Source organism: Astyanax mexicanus, chromosome 2 (assembly GCF_023375975.1).
Source record: "Astyanax mexicanus isolate ESR-SI-001 chromosome 2, AstMex3_surface, whole genome shotgun sequence".
NCBI lineage: Eukaryota > Metazoa > Chordata > Actinopteri > Characiformes > Acestrorhamphidae > Astyanax > Astyanax mexicanus.
Window position 1 is genome coordinate 25,725,777 of NC_064409.1, and position 23,605 is coordinate 25,749,381.

Genomic DNA, 23,605 nt, shown 5'->3' on the forward strand with positions numbered 1-23,605 from the left:
AGTCAGGATCTGACATGGTATGGGGGTGTGTAAGTACACGTCTTTCATTCCAGAAGCTGTAAGACTCTTTAACTCCTCCTAAACAAGACACTGCACTGATATTTTACAAGGACAAATACTGTTTACAAACACTGTCACCTTAAACTGCACTGAGACACTTTATCTTGTACTGCTCTAATTCACATTATCATGCTGCTATAGCAAAACTTGCACTCTTGACTTCATGTTGCTGCTACCTGCCTACTCTCCCTATTTTTTTTTGTGTATTTATCTTTATCTATTTTGTTCTATTCTATTTTATTGTGTTCTTTTATTTTATCTATATTTATCTATTTTAACAACAGCTCTTGGGTGTAAACTGGATCGTGAGATGATAATTTCGTACCACATGTGATGCAAATGACAATAAAGCCTCCTTGAATCCTTAAACCTTTCTGTGATGCAGCATTAATGCAGAAAAATACACATAAAGCAACTTTCACTACTTTCAAGACCACATCTTTTACAGGGATGTCAATACGTTTTGCAACTAGACAGTGCTAAACCACATGCTGCACATGCTGCTCATTCAAAGACATGGCTGTGGCAGAAGAAGGAATGGGTTAAACAGGGTTACTCAACAGCGACAATGTTCCTGAAGAAATGTCAGCACAGAGGAACCACTTTATCTGTTCCCTGGAGAGAACCTGTCCAAAACTGAGCACAGCAGCGATGACCTTGCAGAGGCAGAAAATGAAAAGACAAGTCCTTCTCTCTCTCTGTTATAAAAGTCGGACAGTGCCGTATCCCCGGTGGACGGACAGTGTCAGGGTTTGGCTGCTGCAATGCAGCGATTAAACAACCTGCTGACATCTTACATAAAATACAGCTAAATAAACACTGTCAGATTAGTCTGACTAAACAGACCCAACTCAACTTTCTTACTGATCACTTCTTTATCCACAACAAGTCACATGATTGAGGAAAACAATAGCAATATTAAATATTAAATAGTTTTATAAAAGAACTGACCATTGTAGAATGTACATTTTTGAACAAATGATTGCATCTGCTAAAACTCTGAATTGGGTTAGAACCAGAACTAGGATTAGGATTTGTTTTGGAATAAATTAAAGTGAATTTAATGGATTTTTAGTCAAATTAACTGTATAATCTAAATGCAAATGAGAGCATCTACAAAGCATCCACAGGTTGGCCAGGGTGGTTCATCTGTAATATAACAATGGACACAATAGGCTATATGAGGTATCCATATCATAAGAGCAAACAAAACAACCCACAGAAAACAAATGTAAAAGCATTAAGAATCAGTGTAAACCATCTTAAAATCACCATATCACACCACAGCAGTGGAAAGATGAACTCTGGTATGATGGTGCACCACCCAGTACTAAAACTAACTAATGCTCCTGTGTCTGAATGCAAACAAATCCTTACAGAAATTTTTAGAAAAGTCAAGAATCTAGTAAGGAGTGTTCTCTGGACAGTAGAGACAGTTACTGCAACAAAAGCAGAATAAACTTTTTGAATACCTTTAACTTCAGAAGAAACTATGAATACAGAGCAGTGTACTGATACTTTTGTACATATAATGTTCTCAGAGAATTTAGTTTCATAGAGGACCTATAAGATGAGAACCATTGGTATAGGTCATTTCTATCATATCATACACTCAGTGGAGCAGCTCATACAGTTTGTGGATTCATGTTATAGTGGAGCTTCTGGACGACAACCAGAGCTGCTCTCCAGTTGCCTAACCCAAGAGACCTCACAAACACATGAAGGCAGTTGCTGTGGGTAACTGGTGGTTCCCCTGGCGCAGTGGAAGACTGGCTTCCTTACAGCCCTCCCACTGGGCAACTGAACCAGAGGGGCTGGTACCACACCGACCCTGAGCAATACCCTGAGGACCTCGACAGCTTTGGCAGCAAAACACTGCCACCATACACAAACACACACACACACACACACACACACACACACACAAAAAAAAAGCTAAACATGACTCAGCAAAACCTGTGGATTATAATATACTGACAAGGATGTACTGTATAATGCAAAACTATGAAAAATATAATTATATATGTATGAAATTAGTATTGTGCCCCATGTCCGATGTAAGTTAAAAACCGCTACATTGATGTGTAGGATATGTGAGTGTGATCTCCCTCTGGAGCAGATAATAAATGGGAATATGTTGGCACCATGTACAACAGGCTAGAGGGGTATAAAGCCCCCAGTATTAAGCTATGGAGCAGTGTAACTGTGTTCTTTGGAATGATGGAGTTCAATCCATTACTTTTGGATAGGATGAATGAGTTGGGACAAGGAATTGGGGATGTACAGTAGAGACAGTTACTTCAACAAAAGCAGGATAAACTATTTTTTAATACCCTTGATTTCAGAAGAAACAGTAAATGAGCAGCTGTCCCAACACTGGTTATATATAGAGAAAGAGATCACTAGTGAAGGACACACAACATTAAAGCCCCTGGGTTCATCTCCAGCTGCTCTTCGAAAGTGTGTGTGTGTGTGCCTGAGAGAAAGAGAGAGTGTGTCTAAGAGTGTGTGATGTCCTTAAAGATCAAACAGACATTGATGCTGACAGGCAGCGTCTGACACCCCATCAAGCAGTGGGCAAACAGGGTGTTAGATACAAAAACATAGCTCCGCCTATTTAGCAGTTCTGTCTCAGGTAGGTATGTAAATGATTACAGGTGTGTTCTGGTTAGATACTGGGTTTGACCAGAGAGTGTAAAAGTGCATTCTCCACTGTGCTGTAAAAAAATCTCAGAGCTAGTGTACTACTTGGTGAGAGATTGCTGACTGCTAGAGTCTCACACACTCAAAGATTATTATTTTTTTCCAGGTGCCAGAGGTTAAGAGGGGGCACATCATTAGAATAAAAGAAGCAGGAATGATGCTTTAAAGAATATTCTTTTATCTACAATGCCAGCCAACATTGCCTTTGTTTGCCATGGTGAATAAAAAACCTGGACTGCTGTAGACTGGAACTGTGTAGTCTTGAACTACAAATCCAGTCCTAGTACTGAATTTAGTAGTGGAAGAGGGACACTAACAGCTCAGCGATATGTGTTGGAATTTTTCAGAAGGATAATGCTCATCCACGCACAGCAAGAGATTCCCAGGAATGTCTCCACCAGACTGCAACTACTTTGTCCTGCCCAGCTCCAGATTTATCACTACTTAAACCTTTATGCGTGTGCATATATATATATATAATATTTATTCAAAATATTATATACTACCTTTTATAAATATAGCAGAATTTGATTCAGATGTATATTTCATAAAATGTAGTGTAAACATCTCTCATTACTCACTCCTCCGCCTGCTGATCAGAGCAGAACATCGGTCCATAAGAACCGTTCCCGCGGGACTCGTTACAGCGTGTAGAGGCGAGGCGAGCTGAGGCAGAGCGCAGATATAAATACCAGCTGGAGAAAAACTCAGACCAGTGCCAGCCTCAGAATACCTACAGTGTGGGAGGTGTTATCAGATTCATTTCCAGAGGGATTCTGTGGTTCACTGTAAATGCTACATCGATAATCAAACAATTCAGCCTACGACACAAATAAGCTCCACCCATTTATTGTATCACAGCATATTTAATCCAGTAAATTGGGATCAGGGTTGATCGGTTGTTTTTACCAACACATTCTAAATAAAGCTGTCTGGTGTTCCATTATTTCCATCCTGCAGCAGTGAGAAGAGTTCTCAGAAGGTAACAGGCAGAACAGGAGAAACTGTGGCCCTACATCGATGGCAAATAGATTCATTAATATTTTAACATTCATTTGTTGCTATTGTAGCCTATAGTTACATGCATTATTTGGAATACGTTAACAATTAATGTTATGATTACAAATGTACTTTAAGTGCAAACATAACGCTGTTTTTATTTTTAAATAGCAAAATGTCAGTGAAATAAAGATTTTTTTAATATGGCTTTTTGACAGCCCGGCTCTATAGCTGTAACTGTAATCACTGTACAGTAAATTCTCCATGATTCAGTTCATATTCAGCTGCTGAACAATACTTATATATAGAGTTACATAATAGCACTGTCAGTGTGTGTGTGTGTACAGAGACCACGCAAATCCCCTGCTGCTAACACAGCACCACACCAAAAATACAAACAGTCAAAGAAACTCATCTCAAAAACAGAAAAGTGCAGACTAATCTCTCTCTCTCTCTCTCTCTCTCTCTCTCTCTTTCTCTCTCTCTCTTTCTCGCTATCTCTTTCTCTCTCCCTTTTTTCTCTTTCTCTCTGTTATTTATTAATGTCTCTTGCTCCGTTGTTCGCCCCTCTCTCGGACCCTCTCTCGGCCGTCAGCTCATCTATGTTGAATGATGGGAGTATTTATAGAGAACAGCTGTGGGGGACAGATAAGTTTAACCCTAACTCACAGCTACAGTTCAGCTCTTCCTAAAGATCAGCATCGGATTACAATCAGATCAACAACAAATTAGCATTAGATCAGACTGAGATTAGCATCCAATCAAACAAAGACTCATTATTTCAATTCAAAACCATATAAAGACCAGATTAGCATTGCTGTCAGATCACCTAAATCTTAGATTAGATTCAGGTAAAATGAGAATCAAACGAGCATCAGATTAGTCTGAAATTAGCATTAGATCAGCATCAGATCAGTGTCATTTTAGATCAGCATTGGCATTGGATCCTCATCCAATCAGGCTCAGATCAAACTAAGAGCAGCTGTTTACATCCAATTAACCTGAAATCAGCATCAGATCTGCATTAAATCTGTCAAATTTCAGATCAGAATCAGATCACCCTGAGAACAGCTCCTTACATTCAATCAGCCTCAGCATTAGATCAGCTTCACGGATACAGAAAAACTCTAGATTAAACACTAAATATATTTCATTAGTATGTACAGTGTTGTTTGGGCAACAGTGCAGCCCCGAGTGTTTGATGGGCAGTGTGAGGTCCTGTTAACTGGTGCCAATTTGTGATTGGCCGGCTGGGCCGTCCCGCAGTGATCTGAAAGCCTGGGCTGATCGGGTTAATCTGGACACTCAGTTTTGGACCACACTGGCTGGTGCCACAGGGCGGAGCTTTGTTTAACCGCCCAAATCTCAGCAGCCTGACCCTCCGAGACAGCATACACAGATGGTGTCCGAACACACACACACACACACACACACACACACACACATATTTATACAGCACCAAACCAACACATACAGGCCTAAAACTGATAAATACTGTCAGTTAAACTACGTAATATGTAACAAAACGTTTACAACACTAATAAAACAAGACAAAGAAATAAGTCAGTTGAGATGATGGAGTGATGCCAGTCTGAAGAGGATACATATTGTATTCTTTATATCTGGGTTTGATGTGTTTGGCATATTTACTTGCATCTGTTACTGTCACTTTCTCTCTGTCCAGAATTATGGTGACCTGTGGCATCTGGCTAGAGTTGTCCATAAGTACAGACCCAACATCCACCATCAGTGCCGGAGACCTTGCCCACAATTCCCACAGTTTAGTTCAGTGATCTATTGGCTTCCATGGGACTCTGCAAAAGTGGTGCGACACAATAGTAGCTCCTGTCCCGTGACATTTGACATGTTGCTGTGTGTGTGTGTGTGTGTGTGTGTGTGTAACTGGGGGTTATAAGTTCACATGAGCTGCATCAGTGTTGTATGTACAGAGCTGCAGAGGTAAAGTTCAGGCACTGCACGTGTCTGAGCTGATGGACTGCATTGGGTGGATTGGATTTTTGGCCAAACTGTCACTTTAAAAGTCCCTATGCTGAATTTATGTCTTTTATTATGAAGTGCAGCAGCGAGGCCAGCCACTAAGTAATGACTTCCACTTCCTGTAGTCTCATCTGTTACCGAAAGCACCGCCCATCCATCTCACTTTCCTAAATCACCCTCTTTGTCCTCACAGCAGCACCAGGTACACACACACTGACCTGCAAGTATTTTAATCAGCAAGACATTTTAAGGAAGTGGAGACATGTTCAGGGATGTGGAGGTTTTAGAGGAGTTTTTAAAAGTGTTTTTCATTGTAATCATCTCCTTTAAACCTTTAAGTTTTACAAAGGTCCACACTTTACACTTTTACAACACCCACCGGTGCTCTATGGCACCACTTACATCTCTGAACGAGCACAGAACTTTAATTATCTGTGATTGTTACCTGTCAGCTTCCCCCGGCTCTCGAACCCCTCTGTGGGTGGTCTCTCGAGTGGACGGCAGGTCAGGGCGGCTCACGCTGCGAGAGTACAGGTGAATTCCCCCATCTGTCATGTACCTACACACACACACACACACACAGACACACACACACACACACATTTGTCTGTTAGATGGTGTGTGAGTGAAGAGGCAGGAAGGTCAGGACTAATAAGGCAGAACACACTGATATATATCTGACCCTCAGCTATTCCTCCACATTAATGTGTGTGTGTGATTGTGTGTGTGTGTGTGTGTGTATGTGTGTGTATGTGGGTATGTGTGTGTACGAACATCAGTCTTCATATGCAAGCCTGTCGCTCGCTGCAGCCTCATCAGCCTGGATGCAGTTTCCATGGAGACTATGGACATGCCATCACTCAGCATCCGCAATGACCAAGCAGAACAACTATAACTCTATTTATATATATATATATATATATACATATACATATATATATATATATATATATACATGTAAAACTATAACTAAACTATACAACTAAAAACTATAAACTATAGTATATGCCTTACTACATTGATATTGTCAATACCTCAGTTTATGTGACAGTTAATAATAATAATTATAATAATAATTACATTATTGCTATGCAAACACCATAGCAACACTACAGTAAATGATTTTATTTATTGAAGCTTTATTTGTCACTACCATCGCAGCTTACCCGCTGGTGATGTCTTCAGCTCGTACGTTCTTGGCCAGTATGTCTCCATCACTCATGTAGCCGCCTACGTCGCCCTCCGGCCCCGCCTCAGAGCCTACGCCCTTCTCTCCTGGCTCCGCCCCTCTGCCACCTGTAGTTGCCGCCCTCCTCAGTGGAGCAGTGTAGACGAATCGCGAGGTGTCAGTGTAGCGACCGGCCTGCCCGCTGGCAGCAGCAGGCCTGGGCGGGACATAGCCAGGTATAGAGGGGGCGTCGCCCGCCTGCAGACGAGGGCTCTGTGATTGGGCGAGCCTCCAGGCCATGGGGGAGGAACGGCTGGAGAGGGCTGGGAGGCCACGCCCGTTGACCTCTGTGGTTACAGTGGTGTCAAAAGTGGTCTCTAGAGTACTAAGAGAGAGAGAGAGGAGGGGGGTATTAGTTTATATGATCCTGTTTACATTTAATTTTGTTTATTCTGTACAGAGTTTTCCAGTTTAAACTGAAATATTTTGTATTCAGGCTCCTTTTCTAGTCTCCGATACAGTGCCAGCACAGACAGACTGCCCGTAGCCCTGGCAGAGGTAAGGTGAGGTGGGGTGGGCACAGATTTGGAACAGACTGGTCGATACTGGAGTTCTGCAGCTGCTGAGTCACTGCAGCACCACTGCTGCACCTGAAACCCCCAAATAAACCACACAAAGAGTTTCCTCTACTTAAACACTCTACACCCAAAACCACACATAAAAATACTCCAAACCTCATCCATATGCTTCTATCTACGCTTTAAACTAAACCGACTATGCCCAAAACTACACCCACTGTCACTCCAACCATCTTTCTACCCATACTCTAAACTACACCCCTAACTATACCCAAAACTACTGTACACCAAATTACACCCAATTGACATCCCTGTACAGCATCTGTCATGTAAATATGGTCACACAGGACAGGAAGTGCAAGTTCTGCCTTAAAACAGCACTCTCTAGTGGAGACAGCAGTGTACTACACACTCCCCTCCTCCGATTAAGAAAACATACACCATATAAACAGACACCATAAAACATATAAACCCATACTATAAGCCATATAAACACATAAACCATATAAAAACATAAACCAAGTAACCCCAGAGAGTGACAGAGTGAGAGGGTGTGAGAGAGAAAGGGTGAGGGAGGTAAAGAGAGGGAGGTGTGAGAAGTGGCACAGTGGGGGTCATGGTTGTCATGGTTACAGTCCCATTGTATCAGTGTTCACACTATTAACCATCCAAGCCCCGCCCCCACCAACACACAGCCCCACCAACACACTGGTTCTATTGTCTATTCAACTCTATTATAATCTATACTTTTCTATTCTAATAATAATCTACTTAGTCCTACTGTCATCTATTCAATTCTATTTTATTATATATATATATAGATAGAGCTATTCTATTTTGTTATATTTTATATGACGTGTGACTCAGCTTGAGTAAGAACAGGTGTTATTGGTTGTATCACACACACCACTGACCACTAGATTTCCCACAAGTTTCTGTCTCTCTTTCTATCTCTCTCCCTCTCTCTCTATCTCTCTCTCTCCCTTTCTCTCTCTCTTTCTCTCTCTCTCTCCCTCTCTCTCTCTCTCTCTCCCTCTCTCTCCCTTTCTCTCTCTCTCACACCAGTATAGACTGTATTTGGCCTAGCCTGTGGCAGTTAATGCTGGCTGGGCTACAGACACTGTGTGAGCATGTGTGTGTGTGTGATTGATTATCAGACAGATCTGATATGACTGGGTGTGTTTGAAGCCACGGCTTCATCTCGTCTTCATCCAGCGATATGGTGTATCACATATATATCTGTCTGTCTGTCTGTCTGTCTGTCTGTCTGTCTAACTATATATGTATGTCTGTCTCTCTGTCTATCTGTACATATGTCTGAGTGTCTGTCTAACTGTTTTTATCTGTCTCTTTTTGTATATGTTTGCCTGTTTGTATGTATGTCTGTCTCTGTCTATACTATTATAACATGTGAAGTAAATGAATGAAATAATATGTGTGTGAATCCTACTGTCAACATGTCCACAATTTCCATCCTGGGGGAGATCTGGCCCCAAATATAAATGCCCCCTGACACATACACACACACACACACACACACTCCTAGTCTAGTGATTAGGAGTGTTTACTGGGAGTGTTAATAGTCTCCAATAATCTCCAATTCTAGTGTATAATATTGTTTATTGAGATGTTAATAGACTAATATCTCTTATTTTACTGTATGTGAGTGTTTATTGAGGTGTTTAAGGACTATCCTCTATTCTAGCGTGCACAACAGTCTACTCTTAATATATTCTGCATTGCTGTAACTGTGCTCTATGTTATCCCTATCGACACCATCGCCTCCAGCAAAGCTCCCGCCTCCCGCATCCTTTTCCTATTCCAGTCTGTAATTCCAGTATGAACTTGATGCAGCTGCTCTCCTGAAGCAGAACCTGTGGGTCCATCAGCTCTTAATAACTGAAACAGTGATGGAAGGTGAGGGCCAGTCTCAGCCCTGAGGCATCCTGGTAATCAATGGGGCGGAAAACCAAGAATGACCATGCATCGATTTCCAGGAGAGAGAGAAAGAGAAAGAAAGAGAGAGAGAGAGAGAGAGAGAGAGAGGAAGAGAGAGAGAGAGGCAGCACCATCTGTCATGTCATAACACAGCGTCTGAAGCATTTTCCTGTGAAATTGCACATACAGGGTGGGAGATTCGAAGAAAGGATAAAAATTGGGACACAAACCTGTGTGTGCTATGGCTTGTGTGCCGGGAGAACTTGGACACTTCTCATTCCTTTATTTGATTGGATGGAAGTTTTCGCATCTCATAAAACTTCAAAACATTCTGGCTAAGCTAAGCTGAGTGTTTATTATTAGCTGGCGCAGACGCAGGGCGATGACGGGCAGTGCCATACTGAGCTTAAGCTTCAAACACTTTAACCTGGCACCGCTGACAAACACAATACGGCCCAGCTGTCACTGATTTCCATATCATTTTCCACAAGATTGGGTCTAAACACACAGCAACACACAGTACCAAATTAAACTAACCCCAAATAATTATCTTAATCTCTTAAGACCTCAGGGTCTGTATGTCTGTCCACTTGCAGTCCTGTGCAAAACAGAACAGAACTTCAACACTGAATTGTCTTTGATACAGGATGATGTATAGTCATATACAATTATGTTATTCAATGATAAAACAGTTAAGGGAAGTTTCCTGGACAGGTATTTAGTCTAGTCTTGGACTATATTTTGTTATGTTTTTTTAAATCCCTATGTAAAATGCTGTGTAGTTCAAAAATAACCTGTTTTCAGCCTTTTCTCAATGAACATGTCACTTCGTAAAGCAGGGCACTTAAATTATGGAACAATTAAGGACTTCAATTTGAGACCAATCATTTTCAATTTAAATTAGACCATTTACATTTTCAACTATTTACATTTAATATAAATGCATCTTCAGTTTGAGACAAAAAAGCTTCAGTTTTACATGAAACACATTTTAATCCATTTAAACTGGATCCATGCCACTTCAGTGTGAGGCCAGTGGACTTAAATTTTTGGTAATTTCTGCTTTGTTTTATGACCAAGACAGTTCCTCCAGAGTTCCTAGCTATTCCACTTCAAGGAAAAGCTGCTTCAATTTGTAATCAAGTGACTTTAATTTGAAACATGAGTGCTGCCTCAGTTTGCAATGAACCTGCTTTCATTTGAGACAAAGTCAATTAAATTTAGAATTGACACTTTAGGATTAATTTGATTCAAATTATAAGTAATGCTGCTTCAATATAGGAGTCAGTTTAAGGTGTTAATCACTAAACTACAGATTATTTATTTAATTTTAATTAAAGAATATGTGTCAGATTAGAGAGCCATTATCCAACTATGTTCTTCAAGCACTGAACAGTTAAATCCAGGCCTGTTACTCACCTATGGCTGATCTGTGTTCCCCGTAAACTTGACATGGTTTCTTCCAGGTTCTGTCTGAGGTCAGCAATGTTTTTCACTGTCCGCATTCGTCTCGTCTCAGGGTCCTCACCTGGAGCAACAGAAAAAAAGTTAGAAAGTGCACACAAATGTTTCAGTGACCTGTATTCAGCCTTTTCTGGATATGTCACTTTAAATTTCATAAAGGAAGCCACTTTAATTCTGGAACAAGTGCTTTCATTTCCAATACAACAAGTCTTTTGAGACTAAACTAGTTTATTTTGAGACCAAAGTAGTTCAGTTTGAGACCAATCAAGTTCAGTTTGAGACCAAACAAGTTCAGACTGAGACCAATCAAGTTAAATTTGAGATCAATCAAGTTCAGACTGAGACCAGTCAATTTCAATTTAAGATCAATCAAGTTCAGACTGAGACCAGTCCATTTCAATTTGAGATCAATCAAGTTCAATTTGAGATCAATCAAGTTCAATCTGAGATCAATCAGGTTCAGACTGAGACCAATCAAGTTCAATTTGAGATCAATCAAGTTCAGACTGAGACCAGTCAAGGTCAATTTGAGATCAATCAAGTTCAGACTGAGACGAATCAAGTTCAATTAAAGATCAATTAAGTTCAGACTGAGACCAGTTAAGTTCATTTAAAGATCAGTCAAGTTCAGACTGAGACCAATCAAGTTCAATTAAAGATCAGTCAAGTTCAGACTGAGACCAGTCAAGGTCAATTTGAGATCAATCAAGTTCAGACTGAGACCAGTTAAGTTCATTTAAAGATCAGTCAAGTTCAGACTGAGACCAATCAAGTTCAATTAAAGATCAGTCAAGTTCAGACTGAGACCAGTCAAGGTCAATTTGAAATCAATCAAGTTCAGACTGAGACCAGTCAATTTCAATTTAAGATCAATCAAGTTCAGACTGAGAGCAGTCAATTTCAATTTGAGATCAATCAAGTTCAATTTGAGATCAATCAAGTTCAATCTGAGATCAATCAAGTTCAGACTGAGACCAATCAAGTTCAATTTGAAATCAATCAAGTTCAGACTGAGACCAGTCAAGGTCAATTTGAGATCAATCAAGTTCAGACTGAGACCAGTCAAGGTCAATTTGAGATCAATCAAGTTCAGACTGAGACCAATCAAGTTCAATTAAAAATCAATTAAGTTCAGACTGAGACCAATCAAGTTCAATTAAAGATCAGTCAAGTTCAGACTGAGACCAGTCAAGGTCAATTTGAAATCAATCAAGTTCAGACTGAGACCAGTCAATTTCAATTTAAGATCAATCAAGTTCAGACTGAGAGCAGTCAATTTCAATTTGAGATCAATCAAGTTCAATTTGAGATCAATCAAGTTCAATCTGAGATCAATCAAGTTCAGACTGAGACCAATCAAGTTCAATTTGAAATCAATCAAGTTCAGACTGAGACCAGTCAAGGTCAATTTGAGATCAATCAAGTTCAGACTGAGACCAGTCAAGGTCAATTTGAGATCAATCAAGTTCAGACTGAGACCAATCAAGTTCAATTAAAAATCAATTAAGTTCAGACTGAGACCAATCAAGTTCAATTAAAGATCAGTCAAGTTCAGACTGAGACCAGTCAAGGTCAATTTGAGATCAATCAAGTTCAGACTGAGACCAGTTAAGTTCATTTAAAGATCAGTCAAGTTCAGACTGAGACCAATCAAGTTCAATTAAAGATCAGTCAAGTTCAGACTGAGACCAGTCAAGGTCAATTTGAAATCAATCAAGTTCAGACTGAGACCAGTCAATTTCAATTTAAGATCAATCAAGTTCAGACTGAGAGCAGTCAATTTCAATTTGAGATCAATCAAGTTCAATTTGAGATCAATCAAGTTCAATCTGAGATCAATCAAGTTCAGACTGAGACCAATCAAGTTCAATTTGAAATCAATCAAGTTCAGACTGAGACCAGTCAAGGTCAATTTGAGATCAATCAAGTTCAGACTGAGACCAGTCAAGGTCAATTTGAGATCAATCAAGTTCAGACTGAGACCAATCAAGTTCAATTAAAAATCAATTAAGTTCAGACTGAGACCAATCAAGTTCAATTAAAGATCAGTCAAGTTCAGACTGAGACCAGTCAAGGTCAATTTGAAATCAATCAAGTTCAGACTGAGACCAGTCAATTTCAATTTAAGATCAATCAAGTTCAGACTGAGAGCAGTCAATTTCAATTTGAGATCAATCAAGTTCAATTTGAGATCAATCAAGTTCAATCTGAGATCAATCAAGTTCAGACTGAGACCAATCAAGTTCAATTTGAAATCAATCAAGTTCAGACTGAGACCAGTCAAGGTCAATTTGAGATCAATCAAGTTCAGACTGAGACCAGTCAAGGTCAATTTGAGATCAATCAAGTTCAGACTGAGACCAATCAAGTTCAATTAAAAATCAATTAAGTTCAGACTGAGACCAATCAAGTTCATTTAAAGATCAGTCAAGTTCAATTTGAGATCAATCAAGTTCAATCTGAGATCAACAAAGTTCATGCTGAGACCAATCAAGTTCATGCTGAGATCAATCAAGTTCAGACAGAGACCATTCAAGGTCAATTTGAGATCAATCAAGTTCAGACTGAGACCAATCAAGTTCAATTTGAGATCAATCAAGTTCAGACTGAGAGCAATCAAGTTCGATTTGAGATAAATCGAGTTCCGTTTGAGATCAATCAAGTTCAGACTGAGACCAGTCAAGGTCAATTTGAGATCAATTAAGTTCAGACTGAGACCAGTCAATTTCAATTTCAGATCAATCAAATTCAGACTGAGACCAGTCAATTTCAATTTGAGATCAATCAAGTTCAATTTGAGATCAATCAAGTTCAATCAGATCAATCACGTTCAGACTGAGACCAATCAAGTTCAATTTGAGATCAATCAAGTTCAGACGGAGACCGTTCAAGGTCAATTTGAGATCAATCAAGTTCAGACTGAGACTAATCGAGTTCAATTTAAGATCAATCAAGTTCAGTTTGAGATCAATCAAGTTCAGACTGAGACCAATCAAGTACAAATTAAGACCAGTCAAGTTCAATTTGAGATCAATCAAGTTCAGTTTAAGATGAATCAGATTAGATTGAGACCAAACTAGTTAATTTTCAGCCCAATCAATTTCAGACTATGACCAACATGCTTCAGAGTAAAACAGCTTCACATTGAGTCCAATCAGCTTCACCTTAAGACAAAAGAGCTTCACTTTAAGTTTCTGAATTTTCAGATTCAGACCAAACAGTTATTAATAAACTTCAATGTTGTAGTAGTTTTGATACCACATAGTTTTTTTTTTCAGTTTATTAGCAAATGACGCAAAACAATTTTGATTTCACTTAAAGAAGCTTCAGTTTGACATTTTATTTTAATACCAACATCAATTGTAGATATAGAGTTTAATTTTGTAATTAAACAGCTTTAATTTGTGACCACACTATTCATTTTAAATCGGCAACTTCCATCCAACAATACTTCTAACAACATTTTATGTACTTAAAATTATTGCTTTATATACCAGACATGTGAACAGATACATGTAATTACAGATCAAATAAAATAGGACACTAATAAGTAACTGTAGTCATGTTTTTTGACAATTTCAATTATTTGCAGATCCCTGCTTCTCTGTACATTAAGAGAAAGAGATTCACTATAACACATTCTGGTCACTATATAATTCCATATGTATACATGTGAATTTAAAACAGATTGAATGCCTTGACTCCTAATCTGAAATGAAAATCGAAAATGAAAATAATAAGAAAGAAGCAGACGTCATCGCTAAGCTCATATCATCTGGATTTTCTGAGATTATATTCAGACACTGCATTTCAAACATGCTGCGGTTAGCAGCCGGAGGACACCGTCTGTCACCTCCGTCATGTCTCCAAACATGCTGAAACAACAAGCAGCGACACAGTGGCTGCAGTCATCGCTTTCTGCAGGAGGACAGAGAGACCGCAGAAGCAACCACCCATGTTACCCAAAGAACATCCAATGATCCCTTTGAACTACCTGGGTTTGAGGAATCACTAAGGAAAGCCACTGCAACCATGTGCAACACCAAGAAAACCAGTGGAAAACCCCACTGCAACCACCTGGGATATTGTAGCAACTACACTTCCTGGCCAAAAAAAAATGTCACTACTGAAAGAAAAGGTCGCTCAGTCTGATATTGTGTTGCGCAGCCTTTAGCTTTGATTGCTTTAAGCATTCGCTGTGGCATTGTTTCAGTAAGCTTCTGAAGTTTTACCAAGATCCTGCGTTGATGATTGTAGGGTCTGACCGCTGCTCAAAGTCTTCTCCAGGCCATCCCAAAGATTCTCAATGGGGTTAAGGTCTGGACTCTGTGGTGAACAATCCACGTGTGAAAATGATGATCTCATGCTCCCTGAATGACTCGCACAATTCCAGCCCCATGAAGCCTGACATTGTTATCTTGGAATATGGCCATGCCTTCAGGAAAGAAAAAAAACGATTGATGGAATAACCTGGTCTATATTTAGTATATTCAGGTAGTCAGCTGACCTCATTCTTTGCTAAACCTAAATCTGACCAACTGCAACAACCTCAGATCATTTGCACAGTTTAATCCAGGTGGAGACTGTTTTTTTGCCAGACAGTGTATCTTGCAACCCCACTGCAACCATCTGGTATTGCTGAAGTAATTAACTACCCAAAACAACCACCAACCACCTGTGACACCACAGCAACCCCCTGGCAACCGCATAGCAAAAACAACAAAAAAAAAAAAAACATTGATGGCATTTGAACCACCTAGCATAACAATGGAATACAGAAGGAACCCCCTTATAACCCTCGATCAACCATGCTGGATATAGTAGCAACCCTTTAGCAACCCCACTGTAACCATTTGAGATACCACACCGTCCAAAACCTGGGATACAATTTAAACAATTTCAACTGGGATACCATTGAAACCTCCTAGCAACCCATTGCAAACATCTTGGAGACCATAGCAACCACCAAAAAAACCTATGTGCAACCACCTGAGATTAAGGAACTCTCTAAATAATTCTGTTGCAATAACCTGGTATACCACTGCAAACCTATGACAACCCAACTACAAAAACCTGTGATACCTTTTGACACATCTAGCCTCAGAATCTGGATATTACTAAAACCTCTTAGTTTAATAGTTATAATACATGAAGCGCCCAGCAAAACCATTACTAAAACCTTGGATATCAAACCAACCATATAGCAATCCCAAAGCAACCACCTGGCCATTGCTTTTCTGCTATTCTGTGAAGGTTACAGAAGAAAACCGATGTCAAAGTTATCAAAGATTCTGAGTGGGTTCTAAGGATGGATAAGGCTCAGACACTATAGAGAGTTTCTCCAGCCTCTCCTTCGGTCCTTACACTCCTCCGCTGTAGAAGTGCTGAAATGCCAGCCAGAACAGCTCACGCCATCCCTATCTTCGTCTCTGTCTCCGTCACCTCACGCCAACACCCAGTGAGTAATCAGCCCAGGCAGAGACGGGAGGAGACGGTGGAGAAGAAAGAGGATCCAGTGCACTGCAGACTTATTCGTCTCTCTGAGCCCCGGTCAGATAGAGTGGATCAGCTGGGTTTTTTAACAGATACAGCATGAAGACAAGCCCCCGATTCAGACACTGGAGTATCGTTTCTATGATTACCATGTATTTTATCTGTACTATCAGATATAATGATATGGATGTGTGATCAGACATTAAAGGAACATGCGTATGGTAAGTAAATGGTAAGTTCAAGCTCTAGTAACTCTTGAAAGCAGAGCTTCAGCCAGTATGTTCTTCTTTACATTGTTTGTGCCCACTGCCCCCACCCAATTCCCCACCCAATTCCTCCTACTTACTATTGTCAGATATGGAACACAAAAGCAGTTCCATGAGCAGAGACAGAGTAAAACACCATTAAATATTGGCAATGAGTTTGACAGATGAAGACATATTAAGAGTCCAGAAGGACTACAAGACGGATGCTGAGTTGCAATTTTTCTCCTGAGCAGGCTACCACTGAGCTTCATCTAAGATTAGCCAATGTTATAGGTACAGTAATTTACTGTAACAAGTAATCAGGGTTATCGAGGCAGTTTTTAAGAAAGTGATCCAGAGTAGTGCTGGCTACTTCAGTCAGGCTACAATATGCTAACCTTAACTGCTGTCAGTAACAACACAGAGGCAGAAAGGAACTAGATTGACTTGGTTTAATTGCAAATGTGATTTTGCACTGCCTTTGCAAAAAACATTGTTCTTGGCATTGTTCAGTGTCCTCACCCTGACAACCTGCATAAGCTTCCTGCCTGAGGAGGTGTGGGCGGGGCAGACAGTGTTTTGACAGCATTTTAAAATTGAATTGTGGTAACCATTTTAAACAGCTAATTTAGCACATGATGTTTCTTTCTCAAATGTTTAGCATTTAAAGCTGAACGGTCTTCAGTTGTAACTGTGCTGTTAAAAGAACCACCATCAAATACTGCTGTTAATCATTCTTCTTTCATTCTCTGGGGATACAATAACACTGCTTTAGATCAAGACTTTCTTGTAAAATGAGAAAATAAAATCTACTGAATTGGGATTGAAGAACCACCTAGCAACACATTCCAACAATCTAGAATATCTTAGGAACCATGTATCAACCCCAATCCAACCACCTGGAGCTCTATAGCAACCACCTTTATAGGTTGCTGCAATTGCCTGAGATTGAGTTACTACCTTACTACCCCACTTTTTGGCATCCTGTAGTTACCACCTTAAGTTGGGGAACTGTACATAACAGTCCCAATCAACCATCTGGGATACCAATTTAGCATCCATCAGCTTTGCTCCTTTGCAACATAGAAAACATCAACAGCAACCTAGCAACAACCTATAATACTAAAACAAGCACCTAGCAACTTTATAATCACAACCTAGTGTACTATAGTAACTGTCCAGGAACCCCACTTCAACCACCTAGGGTTCTAGGTTTCTAGTTTAATAAATGTTGCAACATGTGATCCTACAGTCTATAAACCTAGCAATGCTATTGCTGCATCAGAGACATCATATCAACTAACTAGCAACCCATAACAACAACTTGGGATATCATAGGAACCACCCGGAAACCGTAAAATTACAACCTAAGATAGTTTTGGAGCTGTTTAGGAGACCCCACTGCAACATGTTGTTGGTGGAGCAACTACATATTCCACCACCACTGGGGGTCTGTAGGAGGAACTGTTTCGTGGCACATGGAGGAACAACAGTGTATTAGATGGGTGGTCATAATTTTTTAGCTTATCAGCGCAGAAAAGTACATTTTCATTATTTAGAATGTCCTGTGTGTTTGCAGAGGTGTGTGTGTGCAGAGGTGTGTGTGTGTGTGTATAAACATTAGGGACACACTGTCCAGACAGTACACACACACCTCTGCAAACAAACACAAACACTGTCCACCATGGATCCAATTATAGCTTGTTATTATATGAAAAAAACAGAAAACTGCTCCCTTAGGAAAAAACACAGACACACACACACACTATTGCAAACACACACACTACCGTACACACACACACGCACACACTGTTGACCTGAGGCTGTGATTTATGGGCTTGTAATGGACTGGAACATTCAGCTGAACTGCATAAAACAGATAGAACCATTTCTCTCCATTAGAACACTACACACACACACACACACACACACACACACAAACACACACAGGCTTGCATATAGCACTTCACACCAATCAAGTGTGAATTCACTGTCGACAATCCAGCTGATTAAAAATACACAGAGTGATGGATCTGCATACACCTTAACCCCACGCACTCACCATATACTGCTCAATGCCACCACACACACTGGCCACTTTATCAGAAACCTTACATTGTGCCTCCACTTACTGACCACGTAGAATCACCTAATGTGCCTTAATGTTAATTTTTTATTGTGCAAAAACCTCCTGTTCTTATTTAATATATTAAGATTATAAATGTTAGTCAACATCATAAATGTCTTGTTTATTTGCCCAATGAAATAGTCTAATGCTAAAAATGATTAGTCCAATACTTATTATAGTATTATATAATAAGTTATAGTATTATATAAAAATGATAAAAGTATTATAGTTTTTTTCCATTTGCTAAACACAATTTTGTAAACTAAGCTGGTTTTATCAAAACACCTAACACAGTACTTAACAAAACCACACACCCTCATATATAAGCACTGTAACCAAAACTATTAACCACTATTACACACTGTTTGGCATAATAAAAGCACTCTTATCTTTAAAATTACAGGAAGAATTGTGCAGGACAAATATCTAGAAAGTAGAGGCTCACCTGTGGTCTTTGTATAGTACTAAATTCTGATAGAAGTGATAACAATTAAGTATTTAGATGTTTGGCCAGGTGGCATATATATTAATCAAGTAGTTCATGTTGTGTCATTTTGAATGACAGTGTTCTGATATGGAAACGTGTCTTTATGTCAGATTGTTGTGTTTTATCTAGAGAACCATGCTCAGTGCAGTTAAAAAGTGCTGTTTTGAATTGTGTGAGACTTGAGAAGAGGATATATTCTTTGTGTGTCAGTTCCAATAAATGTGATATGCATGTTATTTTAGTGTGGTAGCAATTGGATAAAACTTAAAATTAAATTAAGTACAAAATATACCTTTTTTTCTTATTATATACAGTGAGTCCAAGAAGTATTTGATCCCTTGTTGATTTTCTTCGTTGGCCCACTAATAAAGACATGATCATTCTATACTTTTAATGGTAGATGTATTCTTACATGGAGAGACAGAATATTAAAAAGAAAATCCAGAAAATAAATCTAAGGAATATATATTAATTGATTTGTATTTCATGGAGTGAAATAAGTATTTGATCCCTTAGTATTCATTAGCAGTTCTGGCTTTTACAGACCAGTTAGACACTCCCAATCAACTTGTTACCTGACCTGAAGCCACCTGTTCTCACTAATCACTTGTGTGAAAAACACCTGTCCACAGAATCAGACAGATCACACAGATTTCAAGTCTCCAACATGGGTAAAACCAAAGAGCTGTCACAGGACCTCAGAGTCAGAATTGTTGACCTTCACAAAGCTGGAATGGGCTACAAAAAGATTAGTAAGGTGTTGGATGTGAAAGTAACAACTATTGGTGCAATTATCAGAAAGTTTAAAGAGTATAACATGACAATCAACAGACCTCGGCCCGGTGCTCCAAACAAGATTTCGCCTCGTGGGGTGGCAATGATGCTGAGAACGGTCAGAAATCGTCCTGCAACCACTCGGCAGGAGTTAGCAAATGACCTGAAGGCAGCTGGAACCACAGTTTGCAAGGAAACAATTGGCAACACTTTGCGCAACAATGGATTCACATCCTGCAGTGCCCGAAAGGTACCCCTGCTGAAGAGAGCACATGTGGAGGCGCGCCGCAAGTATGCCAATGATCATTTGAAAGATGAACCAAGTTATTGGGAGAAGGTTTTGTGGTCAGACGAGACCAAAATTGAACTTTTTGGCCTCAACTCCACCCGCCATGTGTGGAGGAAGAAAAATGCTGCCTATGACCCCAAGAACACTGTGCCCACCGTCAAGCATGGAGGTGGAAGCATAATGTTTTGGGGGTGTTTCTCTGCCAAGGGTACAGGGCTACTTCACCGCATCACTGGGAAGATGGATGGAGCCATGTACCGCACAATCCTGAGGGACAACCTCCTCCCCTCTGCCAGGGATCTGAAAATGGGCCATGGTTGGGTCTTCCAACATGATAACGACCCTAAACATACAGCAAAGGCAACAAAGGATTGGCTCAAGAAAAATCACATTAAGGTCATGGAGTGGCCCAGCCAGTCGCCAGACCTCAATCCGATCGAAAATCTATGGAGGGAGCTGAAGGTCAGAGTTGCCAAGCGACAGCCCACCAACCTTCATGATTTAGAGAGGATCTGCAAAGAAGAGTGGGCCAAAATTCCCCCTGGTGTGTGTGCTAAACTTGTGGTTAACTACAACAAACGTCTCACCGCTGTGCTTGCAAACAAAGGCTTTGCCACTAAGTATTGAGTGTGTTTGGCAAGAGGGATCAAATACTTATTTTCCTCATTGAAATACAAATTAATTAAAATATATTCTTTAAAATTATATTCTGGATTTTTGTCTTGATATTCTGTCTCTCCATGTTAGAATATATCTACCATTAAAAGTGCAGAAGGATAGTGTCTTTATTAGTGGGCAAACAAAGAAAATCTCAAGGGATCAAATACTTCTTGGACTCACTGTACATCTTCTATTATACACTGCCTGGCCAAAAAATAGTTGCCACCAAAAAAAAAATCACACATTCTAATATTTTGTTGGACACCTTTAGCTTTGATTGCAGCATGAATTCACTGTGGCATTATTTCAATAAGCTTCTGCAATATAATAAGATTTATTTCAATCCTGTGTTACATTATTTTTCACCGAGATCTTGCAGCAGCATTGATGATGGTAGAGTCTGACCACTGCACAAAGCAGCTCTTCTCCATCCAGCACATCCCAAAGATTCTCAATGAGGTTAAGGTCTGGACTCTGTGGTGAAATATCTCAATCCATGTGTGAAAATGATGATCTCATGCTCCCTGAATCACTCTTTCACGATTCCAGCCTTAATGAATCCTGACATTGTCATCTTGGAATATAGCCGTGCCATCAGGGAAGAAAAAAATCCATTATTGGAATAACCTGGTCTATATTCAGTATATTCAGGTAGTCAGCTGACCTCATTCTTTCAGCACATGCTGTTACTGTGTAAATATGATGCTATAAATGCATGTTTACAGTCTAATTTAATAGATTCCCTTTTTTCACTATATACACTAATCTGCCAAATTATTACTCAACTCGGGTGTTACAGTCACTTTCATGACCACAGGTGTATAAAAGCAAGCGGTAACACTTTACTTGGATGGTCCATTTGATGGCCTTGTTGATGCTCAGCTGAAATTCAACTAACACTGAAATGAATTTCCATTAAATGTAACTTAAGCCTATGTTAAATGTAAATTATTCAAAATATAACCTAACCCTACACCTAACCCAAACCTTAACCATGAATTAACCCTAAAATCTAACTTTACACTTAACCCCAACCCTAACCTTAACCTAAGCTTAAAATCTAACCCTAAACTTAATCCTAAAATGTTAAGATTGGAGTTTGGGTTAGAGCTGAATGTAGGGTTACATTCAATAGAGAATCATTTATTTTCACCTTTCAGTTCAGTTTTATTTAATAGACATTCAGTTGAATGTTAGTTGAATGTTAGTTGAGCATCAACAAGGCCATCAAATGGACCATCCAAGTAAAGTGTTACCAAGCAAGCAGCTAGACATGCAGACTGCTTCTACACACATTATTATGATGCAGCACCTGTGCAACAAGTCCAGTCCTAAAATGTCCTAACTACTAAATATTCCACAGTCAACTGTCAGTGAAATTATAAGAAGGAAGTGACTGTGAATGAAAACAACTTACTCTGTCAGTGTAAAATACAAGAACATAATGCTGACTGCAGTCAATCACTACAGACCTCCAAACTTCATGTGTTCTTCTGATTAGCTCAAGAACAGTAGAGTGTAGAAATCTTAATTGAAGCTTAATGGGTTTCCATGCCTTAAATCACCAAAACAATACAAGCCCGTGGATACTTTAGTAGGTGCATTGTTCAGCAAAAGAGGGGTTTCTGATAAAGTGGCCACAGCAGAAAAAGAGGGTGCAGAGTGTATAGCTACAGATATATGTACAGTATATGAGTGTTATAAATATAAACACAGAGACAGCAGACACAACAGCCCTAAGCTACAGCCAGCAGGGGGTGGAGCCAAAAAACATCTGCTGGAGCCAGTGTGAGGCATGTGCATTAACCAGCTGTATATGTGTGTGTGTGTGTGTGGCTGGTATCTCTTACAGGCATGGATCACACAGACAGGCAGTAAATAGAGTTATTCCTCAAAGCTCTAGTAATGAAAACCAGCATGTTCTGCAGACGCTCCAGAATCACAAACGGCCACAACAAAACAGAACAAATTTTTCAAATCAAATCATATGAATATTTATTTATAAAGCGATTTTTTTGCGCAAAGCTATTAATAAAGAAAGGAGGGAAGTGGGTAGGTTGCTAAGTGAAAGTAGGCTAAGCTAAGTAAACAAGACTGTAACTAAAACATCTACACTGATTTCTCTCCTGAAATCTGTTTATTTGGGTGAGTAAAGCACTTCTGCTTATTTACAGTAAGCTTAGATTCCCAAATTTCTACAGCACTAAGGCTGCATTAGCTAATGCCACGCAACAGCGCTATATTAAGATACCCTAAGTGTTCTGGTAGGTAGCGTTTTTTGCCATGTAGCTTGTTAAATTGGTAAACAAGCAGGCTACAGTCCTATATACTTGCCTCTGAATGGCGAAAGTGCTAGCCCTTAGTACTGTTAGCGGCTAATGCTAATTCTGCTTTAGCAGTGCTTGCCAGGGTTAGCAGCAGACTACAGGCAGATAATATTCACCTCTGAATGGCGAAAGAGCTAGTGCTCGAGTCTTGAAGCTGGAGAAATAAACTGAAACTCCTGTATAATGCTGCACTCCAGCAGAGTGGCTTTACTGCTCCTTACAACCTGACTGGTAAAATTCATACATAAGATGCACTGATGATTTTTGGGAAAATTTAAGGATTTTAAATGTGCC

At 39.7% G+C, this 23,605-nt stretch overlaps 2 protein-coding genes across 10 annotated transcripts in view; one reads left to right on the forward strand and one right to left on the reverse strand.

Annotated features, from left to right (window-relative positions):
* Positions 1 to 23,605, forward strand: part of rps16 (ribosomal protein S16) — a 1,145,183-nt gene that overhangs the window by 757,060 nt on the left and 364,518 nt on the right. The gene's annotated exons all lie outside the window — the stretch shown is intronic.
* Positions 1 to 23,605, reverse strand: part of nav3 (neuron navigator 3) — a 357,961-nt gene that overhangs the window by 57,998 nt on the left and 276,358 nt on the right. For all 9 annotated transcript variants that reach the window (XM_022671501.2, XM_022671500.2, XM_049473912.1 and 6 more), the window contains 3 exons: positions 10,864 to 10,972; positions 6,927 to 7,313; positions 6,206 to 6,319 (listed from right to left, as the gene is read on the reverse strand). In XM_022671501.2, the coding sequence (XP_022527222.2) occupies positions 6,206 to 6,319; positions 6,927 to 7,313; positions 10,864 to 10,972 (610 nt within the window). The remainder of the gene's footprint in view (positions 1 to 6,205; positions 6,320 to 6,926; positions 7,314 to 10,863; positions 10,973 to 23,605) is intronic.